The sequence below is a fragment of the Lolium perenne genome, chromosome 1, assembly GCF_019359855.2.
Source record: "Lolium perenne isolate Kyuss_39 chromosome 1, Kyuss_2.0, whole genome shotgun sequence".
Taxonomy (NCBI): domain Eukaryota; kingdom Viridiplantae; phylum Streptophyta; class Magnoliopsida; order Poales; family Poaceae; genus Lolium; species Lolium perenne.
Window position 1 is genome coordinate 129,533,145 of NC_067244.2, and position 27,967 is coordinate 129,561,111.

The 27,967-nt window shown below is 43.3% G+C and overlaps 2 protein-coding genes, 1 long non-coding RNA gene and 1 pseudogene across 14 annotated transcripts in view; all 4 read right to left on the reverse strand.

The window, feature by feature from the left end:
- Positions 1–590: 590 nt before the first annotated feature.
- On the reverse strand, positions 591–5,285 carry LOC127301935 (uncharacterized). The gene is made up of 5 exons (XM_051332236.2): positions 4,459–5,285; positions 3,160–3,336; positions 1,489–1,590; positions 1,121–1,366; positions 591–969 (listed from the first exon to the last, which is right to left on the reverse strand). Exons 1-5 carry the CDS (start codon positions 4,534–4,536, stop codon positions 739–741), a joined length of 834 nt encoding a protein of 277 aa, XP_051188196.1. The 5' UTR covers positions 4,537–5,285; the 3' UTR covers positions 591–738.
- A 1,978-nt stretch (positions 5,286–7,263) lies between these two features.
- Positions 7,264–13,862, reverse strand: LOC127301941 (uncharacterized). Of its 12 annotated transcripts, none has more exons than XR_007852536.2 (10): positions 12,978–13,862; positions 12,596–12,656; positions 12,105–12,370; positions 11,574–11,646; positions 11,133–11,373; positions 10,580–10,796; positions 10,382–10,484; positions 10,135–10,259; positions 9,784–9,946; positions 7,264–8,788 (listed from the first exon to the last, which is right to left on the reverse strand). It is a non-coding gene; the product is annotated as an uncharacterized lncRNA (long non-coding RNA). The 12 variants fall into 12 exon arrangements; XR_007852545.2 differs by having other exon boundaries at positions 12,105–12,208; positions 12,315–12,370; positions 12,596–13,862; XR_007852544.2 differs by having other exon boundaries at positions 12,105–12,231; positions 12,315–12,370; positions 12,596–13,862.
- A 1,782-nt stretch (positions 13,863–15,644) lies between these two features.
- On the reverse strand, positions 15,645–19,590 carry LOC127301927 (uncharacterized; annotated as a pseudogene).
- A 1,240-nt stretch (positions 19,591–20,830) lies between these two features.
- Positions 20,831–27,967, reverse strand: part of LOC139830447 (uncharacterized) — a 171,218-nt gene continuing 164,081 nt past the window's right edge. The window contains exon 2 of the mRNA XM_071818493.1: positions 20,831–20,995. Coding sequence (XP_071674594.1) covers positions 20,867–20,995 — 129 coding nt within the window. The 3' untranslated portion in view covers positions 20,831–20,866. The remainder of the gene's footprint in view (positions 20,996–27,967) is intronic.

The window sequence follows — 27,967 nt, forward strand, 5'->3', positions numbered from 1 at the left end:
ACATTAGTCTAAGTTGTGTGTCCAACACAACCTCGATGACTAAGGACAAATTAGTATGAACAACATAAGCATATAGTTTCACAACTGAATCGCGTATTCGATGATATATGGATGAGTTCATATAAGAACAACTTTACTTTATGAATACATTAGGAAATACATCATCCATGATTTCCTCTAGGGCATATTTCCAAGATGAAGAAATAATACTGTCATTTTTCTTGAAGTGCACATAAATTATCCAGGAAGTACACAACTTAAGTTTCTGAAAGTATGTAGGCCTCAGGAAGTGGTACAACCAAAACATCAAGCGAGAAATTCACACATTAACGCCTAGAAGTACATATGGTTAATACATTAAGGGCACAACTTATATTCCAAGAAGAACACGGACTCCGCGAAGTATAGAAAAATCTAATAAAATCATGAGTCAAAGAAGTACACGCTGTGATGTAGAGAAGTTCAAAGGTTCATTTTTTAAAGTGTAAAGTCCCCGTGAAGTGCACGAAAATAAGAACATGGAAGTACACACCTATGAGACCGGAAAGTACAAATGTTAACAACAGAAAGAATATATATTCAGTTTCCAGAAGTGCACAGTCCATGTGAAGTGTGAGAAAAATAATAAAATCACTACATAAGTTCAAATTTTAGCAACCAAAAGTACAAATGTTCAGTTTCTGGATGTGCATGTAGGCGCGGCTCAGAAGAACTTGAATTCAGTTATGGTCAGGGAGATCAGTTGCAGCCATTTGCATTTCTGGATTCTCCTCTCATCTTGTCGGCTCCTCTCATTCTCTCGGCGTACTTGTTGATGTCAAACGTAGCACTGGTGCTTCTTCCACCAAACGAAGAAGCCTCCAGTGTATCCTTGTCAAAGAGCTCTTCCATTTTCATACTGCCCGGTTTGCTAGCGTACAAAAACTTCACTTTATCTCTCATGTTTGCGTCGAGGAGGCTCTTAGTTATCTGCAAAGCAAATAAACGGCAGAGTTGATGGATCAGATTGAGATCTAAGTGATAAAAGCAGCAAATTCCTGGCGCTCGCGAACTTTGGATATGTGCAGTACAAACAAACATGGCTATGTAGGAAAGAACACGGCGTGGAATCTTAATATACCTTCCAAAAAGATTCAAAAATCCTTGGAGGGTCGAAAATAATCGCGACGGCTATCAACCCTGGGTAATAGGTTTGGATAATGTGCAGGCATTCACGGGTCGTGGAGAATGGCGTACTCGCTATTGACCAGCCTCGGACGTCAATTATCCAAACACCATAGTCATCTTTTTCATGTGCTGAGCTCATGGCCAGATGCTCTAGGATATATACCATGTGCTTTATCTGGTCCTTCAAAGAAACTTTAGACTGTTTGTTTGTACAAGTTAGTGAACGCTAGTAAACTGGAATTAAACTCAATGTACTAGAAAATATACACTACTCGTTCACAAATGTTCGCTAATACAGTGATCATTTCAGAGCATAATTACCTTGATTGACATGTTTAATATGAGGACACTTCTTCCATTCTTGTCAACGCAGTTGGCTATATGTATTCTCTTGGCCTCGTCCTCCTTTTCTGCAATGTCTTCCTGCCATTTTGGTCCAAACAGAGAAGCGTTCTTTACACAGTCCATGAAGCAGAGTAATAGGACACAGATGGCACATGTACTAGTAGATATCTAGCGAAGAGTAACCCATAATAAGGGGGAAATCATCTTTGGCTCATAGGTGTAGATGCACCCATTGTCTAAAAAGTATATTTTAAAATGTCTAAAAATTCTAAAATAAAATTCTGGGTGTACATCTTAACATTCTATTGTTTACACACTAAGTTTCATAATGAAATGACATTTTTTATGGGATGTGTAAAAAGGAAAATTTTCGTTGATTCAAAATAGCTTTTTACGTGAAATGCTTTTATCTTTTTTACGTAGGTCACAAAAAATGTCTTTTTTTCCACAAACTTTTGTGAGTGAACATAGAATGTCCAAATGTACATCGGGGATTTTTCTTCATAATTTTTTAATATTTTGGAATAAACTTAAAATGCAATTTTCTTAATAGGTGCATTTAGACCTATGAGCCAAAACACCATGTCCTAAGTAAGGCCGCTAGTTTAGAGCATGTCTAACAGGCCCCTTATAACCCGCCCACCCCGTAAAATTCCGGCGGGATACGGGGCATGCGCGGTTTGGGCCGTCTAGCAGGCCCCGTATTCGGGCCGGCCCGTTTCGGCGGAATACGGGGCCCAGGAAATCCGCCCCGCCGCCCCCTACTTACCCCTCACTCGCAACCCTAGCTCCGCCGTGCGCCGCCGCCTCCGTAGTTAGCTCCGGCGAGAAATCCCGCCCACCCCAGCTCCGCATTTCGACCGCCGTTCGGCATGTACGCACGCGGCCGCAGTACCGCCTCGCCGGCAAGCGGATCGAAGCGATCCCGCTCGCCGAACACCGTGGAGGAGGCGTGGCGGCGCCAATGCAAGCGCTCCGACGCGGGGAGTCGCCGTGCGGCGTGCCGGTACGCCGGCGCGCTTTACGTGCCGGATTCGCTCCGGGAGTACGCCGCGGGTGGGCGGTGGTACCGAGAAGACCCGCCGCTCAAGCCGATGAGCGGCGTCGCCTTCGACAAGTGGTGCGCCGAGTGGGAGCGTGAGCGCGCGGCGAAGGCGGCATGGGCGGCGCGCATCAGCATCACCAGCGGCGGAGGAAGCGGAGGCGATCCGCGTGCCGGCGAGGAGGAAGCGGAGGAGGATGCGGCATTCCGGAATGCGCTGGCCGCATACGAGGCGGAGGCCGCCGAGAAGGCTCGGGCGGAGACAAAGGAGGAGGAGGCGGCCATCGCCGCCGTGGCGGAATTCGAGGCGCAGGAGGCTGCCGCCATGGGGCCATTCGTGCCATTCATCATCCTCGACGACTAGATAGGATCGCAGTGTAGAATCCCCTATGTATGCATGATCCAGCGTATGATCAATGAAGATGAACTATGGTTTTAATTTTCCCGGGGTTTAATTTTTAAAAATACAGGGTGAAATACGGGGTCTGCTAGACGGAATGGTTCAGCTAGACGCACTTTTCTGATACGGGGCGAAAAACTCGCGTTATACGGGGCAGAGAAATAAGGGCCTGTTAGACTTGCTCTTACAACTAAGTCTTACTGACCCAGAAAATTGCTTCCGGCCTGTACTCGCGCCTCCACTTGACAGTTTCCTTGAGACCCTTGGCCGCTTGTTCCGTGCTCCAGTTCTTCGCTAGGAGGAAGCGATAGATGGTTGTGTCTGATAGGAAGCTCGGCATCTCCTCCGTCAGTGCTCCGAGGAGACCACGCACCTCATTTACCTGCAGATAAGTGCAAATCAAAGGCTGTCTGCACAAGTCTCTGATTTTTAATTTTGCACACCATGATGTCAGTGGCGGACCTAGAATTTTAATAAAGGGTATGCCATACCAAAATTTTGGCATGCCTATTGGAAACTATTTTGTCTTACAATATAGTGAAGAAATACTTAATGAATATGAAACAAGGTAAAATTATTAAATAAAAATGAATTTACATTTCATCAAAAAGGTAAATTTTTGGACATACAACGTTGACAGGGCTTTGTAAAATTGACTAAATTTTCGCCGTTGTATGCGACCCTAAATTTCCAAATATTTCGACCGCTTGGTAGTCTTCAGATTATACTAAAATAAACAGAGAACTATATAAACAAGATGTTACAGAAATCTACAATGAAATATTTCAAAACTAATCGACTACAAAAGAGTACAATACAGATTACAGAGACATGTACATCTAGCTACTATGTATAATACAATCTAACATGCAGTAGTTGAACTTCGGTTATCGGCAACTTGATTCAAAGGATTATACGCTTGCATGGCTGGAGCGCGGGGTATGACACTGCATACCGAGCATACCCTCTAGATCCACCACTGCATGATGGCACTTTAAATTTTGCTATCAATTATGTAAAGACGTGCAGCGATATCGCGATCATGTATGTCTAAGGTAGGCATAATAGCATCAATTCCGATTTACGATCCTGACTGATTATAAAATAGATTTTTTGATAATTTTGTGCATACTGCCACAAAATCATGTTCCAAGTCAAAATGTGTAGTGTATGCACATAGATGCATGCTTAGCTGAAACTTCACAATGATTTGTGCATCAAAAGATGCATATACCGGGACATCCTTGTAAGAAAAGGAAGGAACTTCAAAGTTATTCTTGGTGTCCTTGGATCGAATCACACAGCACTCCAACATCCACACAGATCGACATGAATTTGTACTGTCCAACAGCTGAAACTACTACGCTGTGTTGGGTGGTTGGTTTTATTATTCCTAAAGCGGGATGAAAGCCTACACCATATGGTTTTTGGAAATAGACATTTTCACGTCAGGAATGGAAAATTTTAATTAAACAATCAATGGGAACACTGATGCAACCATTACCTTTTCCTGCTGCTCTTCTGAAGATAGCGACTTCGGCTGTGTTGCATCGCTGCTGGTCTTCTTTAGCAGGAAACTCATTGCTTCGGAATGCAGGCTGGTTGCAGACGACCACAGGTAAACTGCAAGTCTGCAACTAGGTTTGCCACAGAGTGTTGGGTATACTGGGCAGCGACCCTCACCTCGTTATATACATCGTTGGGCGAGATCGAAGATGACAAGGGTAGGTAGTGAGAGTGCGGTGCATGATGGACAGACACAGCCGACGCACGTATCCTTGTGCGTTTGGCTGGTGGGCCTGCTATTAGTTAACAGGCTCTCACACTGGAGATTTCTCTTGATTGACAAGGATTGTTAGCAGGAAGAGGCAATCTCCTATCAAGGTCAAAACGTTATAGTATTATACTCCTACTCGCCTACCTCGTTTCAAAATAAATAAGTAATACACAATAAGTACTACACAACCAGGCTGTGTATTCCCTTGAATCGACACCATAATTAGGTGTATTTATGGATTTGCACAATCAGGATGGAATCAGATTTTGATTTCCAATATCTTTTTAACCTGAAGCCTAGATGCATCTCAGCCATGTTAACCTGAAGCTAATCAATGAATACTGAAGGTTAAAATTCAGTCATGTAATTTGAATGTAGTAAACATGTGTTTTTTCTTCCGATATGGTTACCAGTTCAGGTATGGCACACTAAATATTCATTCTCATGATATAAACCATATAAGATATTTTTAGTTATGAGTTCAGATTTTTCCACAGTTCACTGTAAATAAAATGAACCTATTTTATAATGATTTTTTACTTATATAAAATAAATTCATACATTCCTATTATCTTATTAGTATGTTCACCAATTTTGTAACAATGCCAAATCTCCATGTTCGTTCTACTCATATCGTCATGTCAGTTTAAACGTAAAGTACTCCTAATGTGCATTTTTTCTATATTGTTTAATAATGACTGCACCTATGCAAATAAGATCCCTTTCAATATTCTTAGGTTTAAAAGAAAATATAGGAAAGTACCCCCTCTGTTTTTGTTTACTTCGCGCTCCAAGTTTAGTTAAAGTCAGGATATAGAAAAATATTAACATTCGTAATATCATATACATATAATATACACTTTATGGTGATTTCAGTCACATAGGATTTACATTGTACATGTTGTTAAATTTTTCTAAATATTTAATCGAACTCGACAAAGTTTAACTTTAACTAAACCTATGAACGGAAGGAGTAGCTTCACACAGTGTATTATGGATTATGCCTATCACACAACTCTTAAGGATATAATACATCTATCAGGCAATGAAATAATTGGACACTTCGGTTGGCAGGTACTACTCTAACTAGATGATACCCCGCGCGTTGCGGCGGGATTGGTGGTAGAAAAGGATGAATATGATATACCTTGGTCATCGTTAGCAAAATATACAATATTTCATGAGATTCATCAATGAAAAACCTGAAAGAAATATAAGGCGTGTGCACTAAAAGTAGGAATTGGAACAAATCAACAGCTATGGCGGGAGTGCAAATTGGATCATTGCCGATGCAAGGGATTTATGACTTATGAGAGGAGTGAGAAAAAGTACTACACTGATGTTGAAGTGTTTCGAATAAAATATCAGTGCCATATCGTATATAAATGTTTGAGCCAAGTCCTTTGGCCTTGCTAAAAAAATAGGAAATATAATGTCAATATATATTTGTAGACTAACCCAACTGCAGAACAAATTATACATGAAACAATATAAATATGTACTCCATCAATATTGGAGGCATTGGCGCAGTGCAAATGTGTGCCATAGAAATATAGAAATACAGCTGCATGTAATCTTTTCATACATGCGATCGAGCATTTCAACATTGAAGTTGATTTACTGCATCAAATGACGACCCCATAATATTTATCCAGTGCATACTTTTCTTCATCAGATATATATGGACATATCAACTGAGCTTGCATTAACAACCTTGTTTTTAAAATCCAATATATGCGAGTCTGTAAAATCTCATCAATAGTGGAGTTAGATATTCAATTTAGAGACCTGATATGATGCCAAAAATTGCACAACATTAAGTGGTGCTGCCAACATTTATCTATGAACCATGCCAACCCGTAAAAAAGAATACAAAATGAGTCTCTGCCGTACTTTTACCACCACTATCAAACTCTACGACCATAAGTTTCCATGATTAAATAAATTAGTGATACAAATTGACTAAATATTAAATAAATTTTGAAATTCCAGTATAATAATACGTACGATTGTATTGCCAGTAACACGGTATAAATACTTAGATTGCCAAAAAACAGGCTAGACAGTCCCAAAGACAACCATTTGCCACTACTAGATTTAGATGTGCGCCTTGGCGCACGACCCCGTGAAGTTCATGTCAATATACGTTCTATGTAACCGTGATAAAAATTGCATGATTCCATGAAGCTCACGTCAATGTATATTAGGTATAACGACAATCAAAACTAACTGGCTACATGGTAATACACTTCCTATGTTTCACAAAACTATATTGATAGGATGGAATTAGGATAAATCACACAGAACTGCAAACAAAATAGCAAACAGTATACCAAATAGGTCGGCAATCTCATAAACACATACACAGGTGGAACCATTGCATAGTTCGGGAGTTGCAAACAGATGCAAAATGCTAAGGAGATCAGTGGCCTCATCTCAGTGCCAGCGTGCCACAAACATATAGTAAAAGGCATAAGATCTATACCTTATGCTTTCTTAGTATGATGTTCTGGCCCCGTCTTTTGCACTGTCTTTTGCACTGACAAACATTATGTCAAAACTTTCTATTAAGCTTACAGACTAATGGAGGCAGGAACCAATACGAAATCATTATTTGAGAAGAACTTATATAGAACCAACTATTCATCTTACACAGAAGTGGATTTTGTTACATAAAAGTGGCATCCCCAATAACCTAATAACCCTCTGACCATACAGAATATAAGACATCGAATTCACCGCCTACTAATAACCCTCTGAGCCATCTTATTCACCGCCTACTAATCAGAAGTTGTTCTGATGCTCTTTGATGTCTTATATTCAAGCAGACATCGAATTAACGCAAACAGAGGAGAGAACGACTTGCATGACATCCACAATAAATAACCTACAGTTGAAACGTCCATATGGATAGTTTTGGTAAAAATATGTTGAAGGAGATAACCTTCATCTTGCTGCTGTGTAGACCTCCGCTTCTCCCCTTACTAAGCTGCAGAGGAAGACCTTCAGATAAATCCACACCTTCAGAATTGTTTAGTTCGTATAACTTAATAACTCAATAAGACCTGATGGCCAAAGCAAATTCCAAGGTTGGATCTGGTGATTAGAAAAACATATATACAATAGGTTCAGCTTATATAACTTGGCTTTGTGCATCCATGTGAACTGATTAACTGGATAATTTGGGAATGGGACAAATAGAAATAATACGATCAGTGCTTCAAGATAAATCAATGGGCATGTGCTTACAAAAAATAGGAATTTCCATATTGCAATGTCGAGCACATCGTATCAACAAACTCGTTTCCCTCATCTTGTGCGACAATTTTATTACCGATCAGGTATGGCTAGAGCATGTGTGCCTCTCGTGTGGTTTGTGTGCTACTAAAAATTATGCCATGTCAAAGATTACTCAAATACAATACTACTGGAAATCCAACTTTTCCACACAACATTCCACAAAGAGAAAATATATTAGGTTGCGTCAATATTTATTTTGTATATCAACAATAAAATTTAACTCCTAATATCTCAAACTGAATGGTCAATTAAATTTAGAAAAGCAACAAAAATCTTCTAGAAGGGAAAATGCATGTCCTTCCAGTGAACCACGGAAAGATACAGCAATTAACCGAGTGCGATGAAAAATGTGCTCAGGTGGTGAGACCTCAACTATATGGGACTTTCATGGTGAAATAGCGTGTCTATTATAGGTGTCATTTTGTGACAAATAATCAAGCTTAATTACAAATGAGTGGTAAAAATGAATTGTAATGAAGCAATGGACATTATTTTACTAACATGATTTGATCACAACTAATAACAAAATAAATATGTATCATAACTAATAAGTATTAAAGGAGAAAAGACAAAGCCTATAGCTCCCAGACCAAATAGAGCAATGACCACCCTTGATAAATTATAGTCCCATTTCTTTACTAATTTTCAGCAATGGCTGAACTCCACCTCACCGCTCAGCTAGTGGACTTAACATAGAGCAATCCCACTTCATCGACAGCCCCTCATCAGAAGAAGGTAATAGGCAGATAATTTGATACTGAAAAGATTTAGTACAAAAATATATCAGGTTGATTATTTACCATTAGGAACTATACAAATCATAAACCACCTAAATATTTATGGTAATTTTATTTCAGGCTGAACATGCCATCTAAGAAGCTTGTGAAAGATGAGATCAAACAGAGAGGTTCAACGTCCAATAAGAACCTTTAACATTAGTATATTTTTAGGATTGATCTGGTACACAGTATACAAACACATCAATGGAGGTTACCATAAAATACATACCTTGCACACATTGGACATGATATATAAGAACAACAATGATGGTCTTTGTAGAAAAAAATTTATTGGCAGCTATTGCATATAATAGTGAAAATTATTTAAAACACCTGGACAAAATAAAGGTTTTCATATCATGTGCAAATGGGCTATTTTGTATGAACTGTCATAAATCAGAATTGCTGCAAGCAGAAGCTGTAATTTTATGCTACCACTGCATTTATGGGAGTTTCACATCTATATTTGTACAGCTTGTGCATTGGATTTTCTAGTTGGCATAAATAAAAGTTCAGAATCTTACTTCATGTGTTCATGATTCAACTTATGTCACTGTACAAATGCACTAGCCAAGTTTTTCTTCCTGTACAGTCATCTACCTATGAGCATATAATCTAGCATTTATTTTCTTTTAAAAATCCTTCCCGGATAAGTACATGGTGGCCCAAAATCTGAGAAACTCGTGATTTTTCTCTTAACTATATATTTGAGATGCAAGACATCCATGACACCCAACAACGTCAACTGAGTCTTCCCTGTTTCTGATAACACTGAACTGAAGATTGTTTGTATGTTGTATGGGCATAAACAAATTTAAAAAGCTGAGAAAATACTGACGCGATCCTTGGATACCCAATGAAAATAGACATGGGCAGATAATTTCCTTCCCATTGAAAGTCTTCTCTTTTCTCTCACAAACATTAGACATCACACAAACAACCATGTTAACACTTCTATTCAGAGAACATTTACCTAGTTTGCTTCAGGGTTTCGAACTCCAGTTCTTGTGATGATGGTCTGAGCTATGATGTGCTCCTGTGATGGTCGCCCTCTTGCATGCCTCCTTTGGTGTTCCCTCCAACTCGCTTTGCGCTGCCTCCCACTGCCAATGGATGGCCATGGAATAATCCTTCCCCTATGGAAATCGCACCAGTAAACGATGTGTATTACATTGTACTAAATATCTACGGAAACCGATGATACCGGATACATAGTAGAATTACCAGCTGATGAAGATGAGCAAAAGAACACATCACAGGCTGTATATCAAGTGTGCTTCGAATAAACAAAACACATAGATTGTGTTTGTAACATGGCAATCACCTGTCTAGTGCAGCATGGTTTTTAGTCTAGGATTGCTTCCTCATCATCTTCCGACGCTCTTCCCGAGTGCCCAGCAAAGGTCACCTCCCCACGACTGCAGATTTTGGAGACCCAGGCATTTCAACCTGAATATCAAATGTCAGTTTTCACAAATAAGAGTGGCTGCTGTTGTAATTTTTTGTGATGCCATATCAACTTGAAAGCACACGAGAGCCGAAAGGAATGGAAAACCTATGTGGTTTCTTACCTTTGTATGGTCCTCATTGGACGCAGCCAAAACCATAGCATGCGATTTTACACCGCACATTGCCGCTAGTTTAAGATTTGCAGAGCACACGCACTTTCGGGTTCTGCTCATTTATACAAGAAAATTGAAAAATTAGGGAGGCAAAACCACCACAACATACCATTTTGTGACTATAAATTATACCGAGAAAAAACAGACCTGCATTTCTTAAAGAGGGATGTAATTGATAAGTGCGCTAACCACTGTTCTTGGTGCCGCTTCTCCAACATCTATCTCTTGTACATAAAGTGAATCAACATATAGATGCTTCTCTCCTTTCTGATAAGCCCTACCCAAATATAAAGCTTTGAAACTGGGAGTTCATCTGTTGTCTTTGATTGCAAACCACCAGATTGTTTCTTCTTTGAACTACCCTCTAGATATAAAAATGAGACAGAAAACTGGCAATTCAATTTCTGGAAGTATGAAATTGGATCAACAAAGACTAAATAGTGTTTCAGATAGAAAACAAATGCCAGTTTTTTGCGTTTTCACGAGATTTTTTTTTAGAAAAATGCTGCACTTTGCAGTAGTGTTTTCCAGGGAAATATATGAAGAGCACAACTTGGGCCAGAAAGAGAAGCATGTTTCTATAATGCATTTGTCAGTATGCTAGGATGGATTTTAAATTTAAATCTGATTCCACCGAATAAATTGTCTCCCATAAATTTCACGCAACATCTACAGAGTAGAGTAAGGATGTCATAAGTACCAGATAATGTTGTGCCCTTGAGCTTATCAGCATATTTCTTTGCTATTTCATAAATCATTGGACTGGGCTCCAGACATCGACATGTTCACAGGAACCATGTAGATGCATTAAATAGCAATTCACACGAACTTTGCTATCTTCTTATAATTCAAGATGGTACTCAGCCTTTGAAAGACCATGCTTTTAGCATAAGATTGAATAACATTCTATATAAGGAACCCTGAATATCCTTGGGAGTGTCCTGCAGCAGCACATGCATGAAAGCATTTCTTTAGATAAGAGGTAAGACCAACATAATTTTTGGCTGAATAAATGGAATAAAATAAAACTGTAAGGCATAACAACAAAAGCGAACTGCATAATAAAGTCACTTGTCATTCACTGCAGCTCTCCTAATATGTCTCATACGTGGCAATAAGCAATACAAAAATATGAACTCACTGGGACATGAAAGAAGACATCAGGGGTCTGTACAGAAAAATATCATTGTATTTGCTTCATACTCGATTAATTTCTGCAACAGGAGCGAGATAAAGCGAAGGCCGTTAGCTTATTAATGGACTATGAAGAGAAAATAAATGTATCAATGAACTTTAAACATTTTCGGTCATTCCAACTGATCTTTAAATTTTCTCTGAACTTTATATGTGGTTCAGGCCTTAAGTAAATCAAATAGAAGCTATTAGGAAACCATCTCTCACAATAGTTGGATTAATTTCTCTATCTATGGCTCAACCTTTATGAACTCAAGCTGATATATTTAAACAACACAGAATTCAAGATTTCACTATGAGCTTTTACAAAACTCAATGAGATATAAAGATTTTCTATCAACTCACAGGAGATTTATTTGTATATAACAGAGCTACTTCTTGTGGGAAATGTAGATCAACTTCAGGATGACCACTCTCAAGAAATATATGAAGCCACTTTGAACACAATATTAGAGAAAGAAATGAAGAAGACACTAACCTGTGAGCCGAAAGCTACACCAAGCATAAATCTTCAGCAAAGCGAATAGATGCAGGTAACAAACAACGACAGTAGAGCAACAGTTTTAGACAAATCCTTCAAAACTTCGCCCAAAAACAGAGGGAGCCTTCATTTATCCAATAACATAGCCAGGCATGACACATAATGACAAATTTATGATAGACGCTACATATTATGAAGAGCACTCACATGCATGTCTGTGGCTATAGGTCTTTCCGACCATCACATGCACCACACCTGCACATCTATCAAATGACCAACAATTTCGAGATGAGTTCAACAACAACACGGACCTAATAGTCCGCTGAAGCACCTTCCCATCACAATATACATAAAACTGCATCCAAGCTTTGAACTATTATTGAATATATGTAAACAAACATTGCTGTTATGAGTCTCCACCATGTTATGGCCTGTAAGTTCTGAAAACATTGTAGCAATTTAGAGAATACAAGAAAGAGGATGGATACCTTGCGTGGACAAAACGTTTCCACAATAGTCGAATGGGGGGAAATCTCTAGAAAACAGAAACTGCACATCGAAGAAAATAATTCGAATTAAAGAGAGGACATAACAATACGTTGATCGTCAGTGAAATCGATATAAGTACCCAACTTAATCGCATATAAATCTCTCTCATTATAACATCATGGTACCTTAACTTCAAAACTGCAACCAGCTAGATGCAGCCAAGGTATTACCTACATTTCTTAGCTAAGCTTTTCATCAAACACTTTGCACGCGCAAGTAAAAATAAATCTGGACAAACCAAGATGGGATGTTCTAGGGGCTTCGTCTCCACTTTAAGCTCAACCTCGAGGAAAGAGAGAGGGGGGAGAGGAGAGAAATAACCTGTAGGTCTCTGAAAAAAATGAATAGGCGGAGGAGGGCCGGCCGTTCTGCTGTTGGCCGGCGTCTTTCCAGCCAAACCGAAGCCAAGCACTGCTGAGTTACGTCTCACCCGCGAGCTGCTGCTGCGGAGGCACAATATCGGCAGCGAGGGGGAGGAGGGCGGAGGTGGAGGCTGGGTCCCCGCATCAGTCTCCGTCTTTCCTGCTAGCTTCCACACGTCGAGCTCCATCTCCTCCGGCCAAATCGCCCTGCTTCCTGTAGCCTTTCCTTGTTCGATCCATGGAGAAGATCAGCAGCTGGGGGTGAGCGGTGGAGGAGGCGGCGGCAGCCGAGCAGGATCCGCCTGGAGAGAACACGAAAGGGAGGGGATTAGACGCTCGGGGCTGGGCATCGATTGGGTGGAGATAGGGCTGGCTGCAAAACGGCGGCGGCCGACAAAGACGAGCCTTGCCGAGGTGAGGACGAACGCCTGCGGTGGTGCCTGCTCGACAATAGCTCCCGCCGCGGCTCATCCAAGAAGCCAGAGCAGGAGCCGGCTGGCGCGGGTGGGTCGTGGCCGAGCGGGTCACGCCATGCTCCACCAGCGGCGCCGCTCCCCCGCGCTGTGACGCGCTCCACTGCGTCGGCTCCACCGGGCGCCTCTCCGCGCGCTCGCGACGCGCTCCACCGGCGGCGGCTCCACCGGCAACGACGCTCCTCGGCGCTCACGACGTGCTCCACCTGCGGCGGCGTCGCTCCCGCTCTCAACCGGCGGTGCAGGGAGAGAAGGAGAGGGAAGAGAGGTGTGCGGCGGCGGGGATGCGGGCGCGAGGAGAGAGGAGGAGAACGAGCGAGGCGGCCAGGGATTGGGTAGGTTTCCTACCGGAAGCGAGGGATTGGTGGAGCGCGACATCGGGCCGAGCGGGCTTTTTAGTGACCCATGGATAAAATGCGGGTTCACGGGAGGGCCTCACGCCCTGGACGGAACGGCCGGCTGAGATCGCTCCACATCAGCTCGATCGGACGGTCCAAAATCCAAAGCGCTGTGAGAGCTCCATGAGGGTGCAGCAATCATACCATGGGATGACAACGGAAGCTGATAAGTAAAGTGAATCTTAACGATTATGCGAACCAACTGTACGTAATTGATCAAAGATCTAGGACCGAAGCACTTCTAAATCAATAAAAACAGACAATATAACAACAATTACATGAGGGCATGTTCTAGTCTCGGATGCATATAAGATTTGGATATTTAGTTTTCTACATGACAATCATTCGAGAGAACACACAAAAATATTCCATTCCACTGTAAAATGGTTTGCAGTGTAGTAATATCAATATGACCCACGTGATGTGAAGTTGTGCACCTATTCCTTTGGCTCAGCAAATCTGCTCGCAAATTCACCACGAACATGCGTTAGCCTGCATATTGTGAAAATCAAATCTACAGAGAAGCAGAAGCACCATGAGGTCATGCCAGGGCATGGTGTAGGAAGCATGGATGAGAATCTGTACATGGTTGGAATAGATGTGTAAGATGAAAAAAATCTCGCCAAAACATTCAAAAGAATCACCTGCATTCATATATCTGGATGAGGATAGAACGATAGAAAACAATGGGCAAGTAGGTACTCTTGTGCTCTTTGAAACAGTACCGAACATCTTCACCCTTCTGTAAGACTTGAGCATTGGGATTCTGCATACCACGTACACATACCCGGACCGAAAGCTGACGAAGTAGGTCAAGGTCAGAATAACCACCCTCGTTGATAGGAAGATCTGCGTATACGTTCTTTGCTAGAGCAGCTGAACTGTCGGGAGAGGGCATGCTGCCGATGAAATTGGGGTAATGAGATGGATCGAAATTTGGAAGAGGAAGCAGAGGGCGGAGTGGGAGATTTGGAGATGTGGAGTGGACGGATTAAGTAGACCACCAGGAAAATTAGAGGTCTTGAATGGTGGAATAGCAATGGTTTGTGGAGATAGTGGGGAAGAGAAAGAGATTGCGCCGTTACAGAGAATTTATGGAGAAGAAGAAAGCTATGTTGCCTTGGTCAGTAGTAACAGAAAATATTGTGAGGGAAGTAATGGGCTGCTGTATTAATGGGCTGCATGTGAACCTGATGGTGCCATGGTAGCTCGGAACAAAACTGAATTAGACTCGTGCACTGACCCATGTCAAGGAGGGAATGGCGGAGACGTGGTGGGTTACAATGTTGTATGTACGTGGGGTAAAAACGATGACGTGGCTCGCTGTGAGACCAGTAAAATGGGGCCATCTATTAAGAAAGAGAAGATTACCTATAGATTGTGCCACAGGTGACAAAAAGTGCAAATGAATTGTAGAATTGAAAATTTTGAATGAGGAGAACAGATGCTTCTTATTTGTGGCCATGAAGTAAAGTTGGCAGAGAAGGAGTAGCATATGGCGGTGTCCCACAAAAAGGTTTTAACACACCAACATGGAAAAAATCATGTATCTTTGCCCCAGTAACTCCAGTTTGTAAGGTCCATAGAACTTGGGATCTAACTTTCCAGTACGATGAGTTGGTACAAAAGCAGTTGGACGATGCAACAGTCTCAACCAAACCCAGTAACTCTCATCAAGCGCCACTTCTCTATGATTGCTGTTATAATATAATTTAGCATGCACTTGTGCCTGCAATAGACGTTCCCGGACCTCTCTTCTCAGTTCTTTGTATGATGCTGATGGTTTACAAAAAAATGATTGCCTCAGTCAAAGGGTGCAATTACCTTTTCTCTCAGTCCTGCCATATACTTATAGCTGTGGCACCAAATAAATTATTCTACTCAACTGCCAACATCAGAAGAGGCTTCATCTATAAACTCAAAGGGTCACCAATGAACCCTTTACACAAAAGGAATGCTCAAATGAACATATATTGGAACTGAACTAAGACTGCGCTACTTTCTTCGGATCAAACAATCATGAACAAACTGGAACCTGGTGTAGGTGATTGTTTGGCTCCAGGAAAACTCAAAATGTCTCATGTAAATGTATCCATAATCTGAAGTCCCATGTTCGCTCTCAGATCATTCAGAAGCATTCTTGGAAACTCCAAAAATAGCTCATTCTTCTGAAAAAGTAGAACATGATGTCAAATTTATGGTTTTGGTTATAAAAGTTGTTTTTTTTTCTCTTCAGTTTCAAACTCAGCGTAAATTTCAACTGCCCTGTTATTAAGACAGATGCGGAACATCTGGCTAAAGCGCAACACAAGAACATTGGAGAGCAAGAGCGGCACTGGCGCAACAACTGCGAGAGGAGTTAGGCTGTTGGGACTTGGCTATGTGTACGGCGGGTAGCGGTGAGCAGTGTGTCTAGTTAGTGGTGGGTGGCACGACCACATGCAAGAGACACATCCTGTATATGTTCTGCATTTCTGTTGCCAATCTTCATGAAAATGATAGGCACCTTTGGTCATGGTTTTAAAGGCGTCGCTTAGGCGACGCTTAGGCGTCCGAGCGGTCGAGGAGGACAGGGCGTCGGGCTCACCTTCGGTTTCTGACGAAGGCGTCCAGATTCCCTCGCCTAGGCGTCGAAGTCGTCGCCTTCCTCGCTTCTGGACGCTCTGCTCGCGTTGGGACGCTATCAACAGGTGAGCGGGAAAGAGAGCTGGCGGCGGGAAAAGTGAAATTGGGGCCAAATTGGAGGGAAATGCACAGTGCAGCGAGCCCACGGATGGCAGCTCCTGCACTGGTGTATCAACAGTTCTTTTAACTGTAGTCAGAAACTGAAGTCTTATGTAGAAGTAAGTTGTTGTGAACTTGTGATCATTGAGTGGGACGAGATTAATTTGCTATCTAACATTTTTGTCAAAAGTTTCGTGGAAATACAGAGTACACTATGATATGAGAGTACAGTACCTTTGAGAGAGCAATAAAACATGGATTCAGTGACTCAGTGTGTGTTGAATGATCCATGTAACTTGTAACTCCGGTGTCTGTAGTAGGATCCAGCATGTGAGGGCACACGCCTATGATAAGGTACATTTTGCACAGCTGGTGGAAACTTTGCTCAGCTGTGTTGCTAAACTTGTGAACGTTGCAGCATATTATTCCCGGGTAGACAATTCCTCTGCCAACATTGCATATGTTCGATTACTTGGTCTGCAGTTCATCTGCTCTAATCTGGATATCATGTCATGGCATGAAGCTGGATGGCCCTTTCTGATCAGGCCATCAATGATTACTTTCCACACAATTTCATCAGGATTGTAGTCCTCCCACCTAGAGTTTCCGAATATTACTTTAGCCATATTAGCTTGTCCTTCACTAATAAGCCCACAAAGCAGGTGCTGATAGCACATCAGTTGTGGTGCAAAACCATGGCCAACCATGGAGCGAAGCAACACCCATGCATATGAATACAGTTTTGATTTGCATAAGCAAATTATGACAGCAGTGTAGATGTCCTCATTCAAAGATATATTATCATCTTTCATACGAGAAACCAATGATGTCACCTCTTTCGATCTTCCATCTTCAGAGAACCTCTCCAGGATTGCAGAATAAGTATTCGTGCTAGGAACAATATTATTCTTCTTCATTATCTCAAACAATTCAAAGATGTCAGTAAGCTCTGTGGTCTTCCATACACTAGCTGCATTCAAAACCACACCCTCTGCTAGTCTCCTTTGTAAGAGATGTCTAAGCAAGATGGTATAAGTAAACTGATTTGGCACAGAAGCAACATTTTCCATGTGCTTCAAGATTGAGACTGCAGAATCTGTCTGCCCGATACTTGCATGCCCCTCCATCAAAGTGTTATAAGCAATCGTATCTACAGTGACCGCACTTTTGTTCATCTCACTCAAAACCTTTCCTGCTTCAGTTAGTCTTCCTATTGCAGTAAGCACGCATAGATGTAGTATAAGTAACTGTATCAGGATCACAACCTAGTGAAACCATTTGACCCCAGATTTTCTTGGCCAATACATAGTTTCTCTCCTTGAATAGCTTGTCAATTACAATGGTATAATTGACCGTCGTGGGCTTCACACTCTCTTTTAGCATCTTATCTATAAAGGACAGACCTTCTTTTGACCCCTTCCTCTTGCACAGGTTTTCTATGAATGGACTGTATGTATAGGTATCTGGCGTGAAACCTGCTGAGACCATCTTTTCCAGTAATGACCATGCAGCATCAACTTGATCAGCTTTGCATAACCCGTATATTAATGAATTAAATGTCACCAGATTACGTTTGATGCCTTTATCTTCAAGGCTGTCAAAAAGGGAGCAAGCTTGATCGATTCTCCCATCCTTGCAGAGAGCATCCACCAAAGCATTGTAAGTGTACTCATCAGCAGCTAAACCATCTCCTTCCATCAAGCGAAGTAGACGGAAAGCGCTGTCTATGTGGCCATCGACACACTGGGCCCGAATCAACAAGTTGTATGTCACAATATCTGGTTCTACTCCATGTGCTCTCATGCGGTTCAACAAAGCCATTGCACTGTGCACCTTCCCGTCCTTGCAGAACCCCCACACCAGCTCATTGTATGTCCACACATTGGGCTTGCACCACCACCCCAGCTTCATCTTCTCAAACACCCTCACCGCATCACTCATCCTCCCCTTGTTACAATACGCATTGACCACCGCAGTGCACGTAACAACGGATGGCACCAACATCTCCTCCAGCATTTCCTCAGCCTCCACGACCCTTTGCTCCCGGCACAACAAATCAACCACTGCTGCATAAGCGCGAGTATCTGGCCGCCACCCAAATTGTTTGGTCCTCTGCAGCATCCGGAGCCCCTCCTCCCCCCGCTCTGCTTCACACAACCCCTTCACCAAGACTGCGTGCCTATGATGAATATCTGGCTGCTCCATCTCCCCGAACAACTCCAACGCATCATCAATCCTCCCCATATCGCATAGCCCCTCAATCATGGCAGCATAAGATACCACGTCGTGTGGAAATCCTCTGAGGGGCATTTTTTGGAACAGGTCGCGAGCAGCGGTAGGCCGGTGAGCACGACAGTAGCCCAGGATCAAGGAGTTGAATGTGTAGGCGTCGGGATGGCAGCCAGAGCGGAGCATGAGGCTGAGGTAGCGGAGAGCGCGGGCGAGGTCGGCCCTGCGGCAGAGGGAGCGGATGAGGGCGTTGTAGGTGGCGCCCGTGGGGGCCGGCGGGGAGTGGAGGTGCATGTGCGCGAAGAGGCGGAGGATGAGCGGGTTGAGGGCGAAGCGGGAGAGGTGGGTGAGGAGAGAGAAGGGGCGGCTGAAGAGGGGCCGGAGCGGCGGAGGGGAGAGCGAGTGGAGGCGGAAGAGGATGGGGAGGGAAAGGGCGAGGAGGTGGCGGGAGGGCGCGGACGGCGGCGGCGGCGAGGCGGACCGGGAGTGGGACGTGGAGCATGTGGGGGAGGGACGGGGCGAGGAGAGCAGGGAGATGCGGCAGGGAGGGGTGGAGGAACCAGTTCGGGGTGGAGAGGGCGGCGGCGAGGTGCGCCAGAAGCACCGAGGGAGAGGTCGGCAGAGGTTGGGAGGAGGCCATGGGAGATGTCCGAGACGGGGGCGGCGGCGGGGAAGCCGGTGGCATGTCGGAAGTCAGCAGAGCACGACTAGGCACGGCGGCGGCGTCGCCATTGTTGTTGTTGGGATCTCATCTCTAACACCGTGTTTTCTAACGTGCCATTGGCGGGGGCCCATAGGCTAGGCGGGTCGCCGTTCGCAGTGCGATAACTGCTTTTGCGGGTATAGCGAGCTCTGACCTCACACACGTTTAACTTTTCGCACAAATTATTTTTCCCGAATTTTCAGTCTGGAAATTACTTCTTGAACGTTATGCATTTGAGTTGCAAATTACTAAGTTGCAAATTCAGTTGTAAGTGGGGTTGCAATAAAAAAAATACTCCATCCAAATCGTTAGATTTGCTTCGTGATCCATACTAATGATGAGTTGCAACATGGGTTACAACTGAAATTCAATGACGTTATTTTAATTAAAACTGAATTAGTTTTCAGTACCCTGGGAACTAGTCACATCCTTTTTTTTAAACAATTTTAGCCAATATAAGATCAGAGGAGATTAGGGTAAGGGGTGACAAAATTTTAAAGTTATTCGTAGATAGAGATTTTGAAGCTTCAACTATGTTTTTGCTCCATTCTAAAAAAAAGTAGTTTCATAAAAGAATGTTTTAACTTTTTCAGATTTCAAACATATCTATATACTAAATTGATCTAGATACATCTAAATTTTAACTAAATTAAGACATTATTTTATGGACAGAAGAAGTAGTACTATAAATTTAATCAAACGAGCCATGATTTTTAAGTTCAGACAACTTCTAAAGATCTACTCCAATACAAAATCAATATCAATACCTCAATAGATCTACCATAAAACATATTTTTATAGTGTATTTGCACAACATTGTAGATGTTGATATTTTCTTCCATATAATTGATCAAACTTAGTAGTACTCCCTTTGTTCACTAGTAATAGAAGATATTTTGGCAAACAAGATTAGTTTGTCAAACCTGTTAAATAAGTGAACAGAGGAAGATTAGTAAGTTTTGGCATTTGGCTAAATTTGTATGCTCTACGCAAAGTCACGGTTAGTATGGCGCCACAGTTCTTTCAAAATCAGATTTCACCTTTTCTCCTAGAACTTTTTGATATTCCAAGATCACTATCACGCCTTCCAGGTCACAGTGTTGCACTACGGCAGAGATCGTATGCCGCCCAAGACAAGATCCGAGACATCACGAAGCACGGGCACATGTGACATGACAGTTCTTAGCAAACCCGATCATGCTGATAGAGAATATATGTTGGACGTAAAAGGAAAAAAAAATTCATCATTCCAGAACCATGCACAGAATACATCCCAATAAATGGGCCCATAGTGCACAGAGCCGGTAGGGTTGTAGAATTATCACATATACAGTTCCCGCCATGGTTCTTGAATGCTTTGTGATTTCTCAACCCCCATCTCCATGACAGTTTCTTTGGAGAACTCCAAGTTAATGTGCCTGGCCAAGTGACCACCCACGCACTGCAGCACCTGGAAGTAGCATTAGCAGAGAGATTAGATGTGCACACAGGCAGTAGAATTTGCAAAGCAGTGTTGACGCCACAACTTGTATAGAAAATGGACCAGGGTACAAACGAACTCTTGTAACATAGTAACATGGCGTGTGCTTCAGTACAACCCCCCCCCCCCCCCCCCCCCCTCCAAAACTAGTTTGGGCACAAAAGCCCACCAAACCCATATCCAAGCTCGTATGACGCCCGTATGTGAACTCGTATATGACCGTCCGTATACCGTATGCGTCTTCCTCCCATGATCGTGATCGTGATCGTTCTCCTCCACGTTGGAACTCGACGAGCCGGGTGCCGCCGTCCCGTCGCACGATCTCCGACGCCACGATCACCTCCTCACCGCCGCACTCCTCCGCCACAGGGCTCCTCCGTCGCTTCTCCACGATCTCCTCTTCACCGGCATCTCCCCGGAGCTCGACGAGCCGCCGTCGGCGCCGCACTCCGTCACCATAGACCTCCTCCACCAGGGCATATCTTCCCGACGATCGCGGCACTCTCATCTCCACGATCTTCAGGGCCTGCTCGACGAGATGCCTCTGCTGCACTCCGTCGCCTCGAGCTCCGTCTCTCCGGCGAGGCGATCTTCTGTTGGACACAACGTGGAGGTAAGTTTGAATCTCTGCCGCCGGACATGTCCGGCGGCTCATCTTGCGTGTCCGGCGCACGGAAGACAGGCCGGCACACGAGCACCAGACAGTCCGGCCTGTGGCGGACAGGCCGGCTCCTCGCTGCCAGACTGTCCGCTATCCGTGTGCGTTTAATTAAGTGTACTAAATATGAAATAGTGATTTGCATTGCGTTATTGTTTAGAATTTTGCATTAGTTCTTTATTGCGTGCGGGTTTTGTGTAGTTTTTGGAGAAATGAGGGACTATAGCTCAACTTGGAGTGACGGGGATGACGGATATACGGGCGATGATGATTCTACTTCGGAGAATAGTTCCAAATCCAGGATCTATGAAAATGTACCTCCTTTTGGGGAGAACCTTCCATCATCGGCGTCCTCAGAAAACATGAGTGAAGTATGTTAATTATTTTTTAATGGCTACCAATGAATGGAAGCAATGAAATGACATGTTACATTCTTTGTTTTTTGCTGTGTAGGTGCTACACAGTGGTCACGAGGAGGATGAGTATTCAGACATGGAGGTTGGGTTTGATGAATATAGCGTGGAGGTAGGACTGCATCACGAGGAATCAAGCTCTGAAAATAAGAGCGAAGTAAGTATATAGTTTTAGTATGGCAAACCTTCAATGTTACTGTTGGAACGACAACTTTTATGACTTATTTTCCCTACATGTGTAGGTGATATCTGGTGCTGACAATGGGCGTGAACATCACAGTCAAGCAGACCCAGATATTGTGAGTAATGAATATAAGATGCACTCTGTGGAAGAGCACTGTAAAATATTAGACATGACATTTGATTCCGAACCGGCGGCTTTTGTCTGGTACAACAGCTATGCGAGAGAGCATGGCTTCAGCATCCGAAAGGACATTTTGAAGAGGGCAAAGCGAGGGAAACGTGGTAAGGTAGAAATACGGTTAAGGCGGTATGTCTGATCCAGGGCAGGGAAACGTCAGGAAAAGCTCTTAACGCAGGAAGGCCGCAGTCGTAGGCTAAGACCCGAGACTCGTTGCAAAAGTTTTTACGGCAATCACAGCCATAAACCAGCTAGACCGGACGAAGTACCATTTCTTCGATCGCACAGAAAGATTAAGCCGTGCCAGAGAGCTGAGATACTATCTTTGGGAGCAAGTGGGATGAGAAAGTACATGATTATGAAACACTTTCTCAGAAGACATGGCTACGGTGGTGTAGGCTTCGTAAGGCGAGATCTGTACAACCTATGTTGCAGGGAGAAGAGGAAGCTTATTGCGAAGGGTGATGCTGCCACAACACTTGGTATTATGGCCGCGAGGAAGAAGAGTGATCCTGAATTCTTTTTTGATTACCAAGTAGATGATGAAGGACGGCTGAAAAGCATGTTCTGGTGTGATTCTCAGTCACGGCAGGACTATCAGGATTTTGGCGACGTGGTGGTGTTTGATAGCACGTACAAGATGAACCGGTATGCTATGCCATTTATTCCTTTTGTAGGCCTGAACAATCATCGTAAGACTATGGTGTTTGCATGCGCTCTCATGTCAGACGAGACAGAAGATACATATGCTTGGCTGCTTCGGACATTCTTGACTGCAATGTGTCAGAAGAAGCCCAAAGGTGTTATTACTGATGGGGACGCTGATAACGCGTGAAGCACACGTCCGTTGGGAACCCCAAGAGGAAGGTGTGATGCGTACAACAACAAGTTTTCCCTCAGTAAGAAACCAAGGTTTATCGAACCAGTAGGAGTCAAGGGCCACGTGAAGGTCGTTGGTGACGGAGTGTAGTGCGGCACAACACCAGGGATTCCGGCGCCAAGGTGGAACCTGCACAACACAATCAAGATACTTTGCCCCAACGTAACAGTGAGGTTGTCAATCTCACCGGCTTGCTGTAAACAAAGGATTAAATGTATAGTGTGGAAGATGGTGTTTGTTTGCGAAGAACAGTAGAGAACAATGATTGCAGTAGATTGTATTCAGATGTAAAAGAATGGACCGGGGTCCACAGTTCACTAGTGGTGTCTCTCCCATAAGATAAATACCATGTTGGGTGAACAAATTACAGTTGGGCAATTGACAAATAGAGATGCATACATATCATGATGATTACTATGAGATTTAATCAGGGCATTACGACAAAGTACATAGACCGCTATCCAGCATGCATCTATGCCTAAAAAGTCCACCTTCGCGTTAGCATCGGCACCCCTTCTAGTATTAAGTTGCAAACAACAGACAATTGCATTAACTATGGTGCGTAATGTAATCAACACAAATATCCTTAGACAAAGCATTGATGTTTTATCCCTAGTGGCAACAGCACATCCACAACCTTAGAACTTTCTGTCCCTGTCCCAGATTCAATGGAGGCATGAACCCACTATCGAGCATAAATACTCCCTCTTGGAGTCACAAGTATCAACTTGGCCAGGGCCTCTACTAGCAACGGAGAGCATGCAAGAACATAAACAACACATATATGATAGATTGATAATCAACTTGACATAGTATTCAATATTCATCGGATCCAAACAAACACAACATGTAGCATTACAAATATATGATCTTGATCATGATAGGCAGCTCACAAGATCTAACATGATAGCACAATGAGGAGAAGACAACCATCTAGCTACTGCTATGGACCCATAGTCTAAGGATGAACTACTCACACATCAATCCGGAGGCGGGCATGGTGATGTAGAGCCCTCCGGTGATGATTCCCCTCTCCGGCAGGGTGCCGGAGTCGATCTCCTGAATCCCCCGAGATGGGAGTGGCGGCGGCGGCGTCTCTGGAAGTATTTCCGTATCGTGGCTCTCGGTAATAGGGTTTTCGCGATGGAGAGTTTAAGTAGGCGGAAGGGCAGGGTCGATGGAGGCACGAGGGCCCCACAACATAGGGCAGCGTGGGCCCCACCCTGGCCGCGCGGCCCTATGGTCTGGGCGCCTCGTCGCCCCACCTCGTATGCTCTTCGTTCTTTTGGAAGTTCCGTGGAAAAATAAGACCCTGGGCGTTGGTTTCGTCCAATTCCGAGAATATTTCCTTTGTAGGATTTCTGAAACCAAAAACAGCAGAAAACAGCAACTGGTGCTTCGGCATCTCGTTAATAGGTTAGTGCCGGAAAATGCATAATAATGATGTAAATGTAGGATAACGTAGCATAGAAAACAAAAAATTTCCTACCGCAAACACGAAATCCAAGCCAAGATGCAATCTAGAAGACGGTAGCAACAAGGGGATTGTCGAGTCTCACCCTTGAAGAGATTCCAAAGCCTACAAGATGAGGCTCTTGTTGCTGCGGTAGACGTTCACTTGCCGCTTGCAAAAGCGCGTAGAAGATCTTGATCACGGCGCCACGAACGGGCAGCACCTCCGTACTCGGTCACACGTTCGGTTGTTGATGAAGACGACGTCCACTGATACGTCTCCGACGTATCGATAATTTCTTATGTTCCATGCCACATTATTGATGATATCTACATGTTTTATGCACACTTTATGTCATATTCGTGCATTTTCTGGAACTAACCTATTAACAAGATGCCGAAGTGTCGATTCTTTGTTTCTGCTGTTTTTGGTTTCAGAAATCCTAGTAACGAAATATTCTCGGAATTGGACGAAATCAACGCCCAGGGTCCTATTTTGCCACGAAGCTTCCAGAAGACCGAAGAGGAGACGAAGTGGGGCCACGATGTGGCCACACCCTAGGGCGGCGCGGCCCCCCCCTTGGCCGCGCGGCCCTGTGGTGTGGGCCCCTCGTGCCGCCTCCTGACCTGCCCTTCCGCCTACTTAAAGCTTCCGTCGTGAAACCCCCAGTACCGAGAGCCACGATACGGAAAACCTTCCAGAGACGCCGCCGCCGCCTCCCATCTCGGGGGATTCAGGAGATCGCCTCCGGCACCCTGCCGGAGAGGGGAATCATCTCTCGGAGGACTCTACGCCGCCATGGTCGCCTCCGGAGTGATGTGTGAGTAGTCTACCCCTGGACTATGGGTCCATAGCAGTAGCTAGATGGTTGTCTTCTCCCCATTGTGCTTAATTGTCGGATCTTGTGAGCTGCCTAACATGATCAAGATCATCTATCTGTAATTCTATATGTTGCGTTTGTTGGGATCCGATGAATAGAGAATACTTGTTATGTTGATTATCAAAGTTATGTCTATGTGTTGTTTATGATCTTGCATGCTCTCCGTTACTAGTAGATGCTCTGGCCAAGTAGATGCTTGTAACTCCAAGAGGGAGTATTTATGCTCGATAGTGGGTTCATGTCTCCGTGAATCTGGGAAGTGACAGAAATCTCTAAGATTATGGATGTGCTGTTGCCACTAGGGATAAAACATTAGTGCTATGTTCGAGGATATAGTCACTGATTACATTACGCGCAATACTTAATGCAATTGTCTGTTGTTAGCAAGTTAATACTGGAGGGGGTTCGGATGATAACCTGAAGGTGGACTTTTTAGGCATAGATGCATGCTGGATAGCGGTCTATGTACTTTGTCGTAATGCCCAATTAAATCTCACAATACTCATCATAATATGTATGTGCATGGTCATGCCCTCTTTATTTGTCAATTGCCCAAGCTGTAATTTGTTCACCCAACATGCTTGTTTATCTTATGGGAGAGACACCTCTAGTGAACTGTGGACCCCGGTCCAATTCTCTATCTTGAAATACAATCTCTTGCAATACTGTTCTCTTGTTTCGCAAACAATCATCATCCACACTATACATCTAATCCTTTGTTACAGCAAGCCGGTGAGATTGACAACCTCACTGTTTCGTTGGGGCAAAGTACTTTGGTTGTGTTGTGCAGGTTCCACGTTGGCGCCGGAATCCCTGGTGTTGCGCCGCACTACATCTCGCCGCCATCAACCTTCAACGTGCTTCTTGGCTCCTACTGGTTCGATAAACCTTGGTTTCATCGAGGAAAACTTGCCGCTGTACGCATCACACCTTCCTCTTGGGGTTCCCAACGGACGCGTGCTGTACGCGTATCAAGCTCTTTTTCTGGCGCCGTTGCCGGGGAGATCAAGACACGCTGCAAGGGGAGTCTCCACTTCCCAATCTCTTTACTTTGTTTTTGTCTTGCTTAGTTTTATTTACTACTTTGTTTGCTGCACTAAATCAAAATACAAAAAAATTAGTTGCTAGTTTTACTTTATTTGCTATCTTGTTTGCTATATCAAAAACACAAAAAAATTAGTTACTTGCATTTACTTTACTTGATTCATCATGTTTCCTTTTAATTTTACCACGAAAGACATACCGGTAGGACGTGGGTCTATAGTTGGGAGAAATAATATAGAGGAATTTTTCAACCATGTTAGTACCATTGACGATTTTGAGGATAGATACTTGGTAGACCTTGCTCCTACTTATGAAATTGCTGCTGCTGCTTTAGTTCGCATGTTGGAAACTAAATTTGTTAATCTCAATCCTATAATCCAACACATGTTTCTCACACTTGGTGATATGGAAGAAGGGAAAAAGAAAGATTTTGTTTTAGAAACCCTTCTTAGAGAATTTGGTGGTATAGCAAGAGAGGCTAGAAAGGTCTTTGCTAAATATGATATGCTTGGTTCTTATACCAATTTTGTTAGTCTCCTTGAAAAGATGGATATGGATAGAATAAAGTACACTAATAATATTAATGATGGTGGGGAGATCAAAGCACCAATACCATGTAAGCTCCTAGCGATGAATGATGCACTAGAAAATAACTATGCTTGGCTTGTTCCTGAAAATTTGTTTGATGAGAGTAGCAAGCCTAAGACTAATGAAAAGGGAGATGCTAAAACTTATGTATCTAATATACTATGCCTGGTTGAGAAAACTCCACACCCCGCTGAATATGCACCACCCTTCGATAATACTTGATACACACTTTCTGCGCCTAGCTGAAAGGCGTTAAAGAAAAGCGCTTATGGGAGACAACCCATGTTTTTACTACAGTACTTTGTTTTTATTTTGTGTCTTGGAAGTTGTTTACTACTGTAGCAACCTCTCCTTATCTTAGTTTAGTGTTTTGTTTTGCCAAGTAAAGTCGTTGATAGAAAAGTTCATACTAGATTTGGATTACTGCACAGAAACAGATTTCTTTGCTGTCACGAATCTGGGCTGTTTTCTCTGTAGGTAACTCAGAAAATTATGCCAATTTACGTGAGTGATCCTAAGATATGTACGCAACTTTCATTCAATTTGAGCATTTTCATTTGAGCAAGTCTGGTGCCTCGATAAAATTCGTCAATACGAACTGTTCTGTTTTGACAGATTCTGCCTTTTATTTCGCATTGCCTCTTTTGCTATGTTGGATGAATTTA

Excerpts from the sequence above, each read along its gene's own strand:
- LOC127301935 (XM_051332236.2), bottom strand. The coding sequence starts at position 4,536 with ATGAGTTTCCTGCTAAAGAAGACCAGCAGCGATGCAACACAGCCGAAG. Across the intron at positions 1,591-3,159 it reads GGCCGGAAGCAATTTTCTGG|GAAGACATTGCAGAAAAGGA; the intron begins GTCAGTAAGACT and ends CCAAAATGGCAG. Across the intron at positions 970-1,120 it reads TTTTTGAATCTTTTTGGAAG|ATAACTAAGAGCCTCCTCGA; the intron begins GTATATTAAGAT and ends TTTGCTTTGCAG.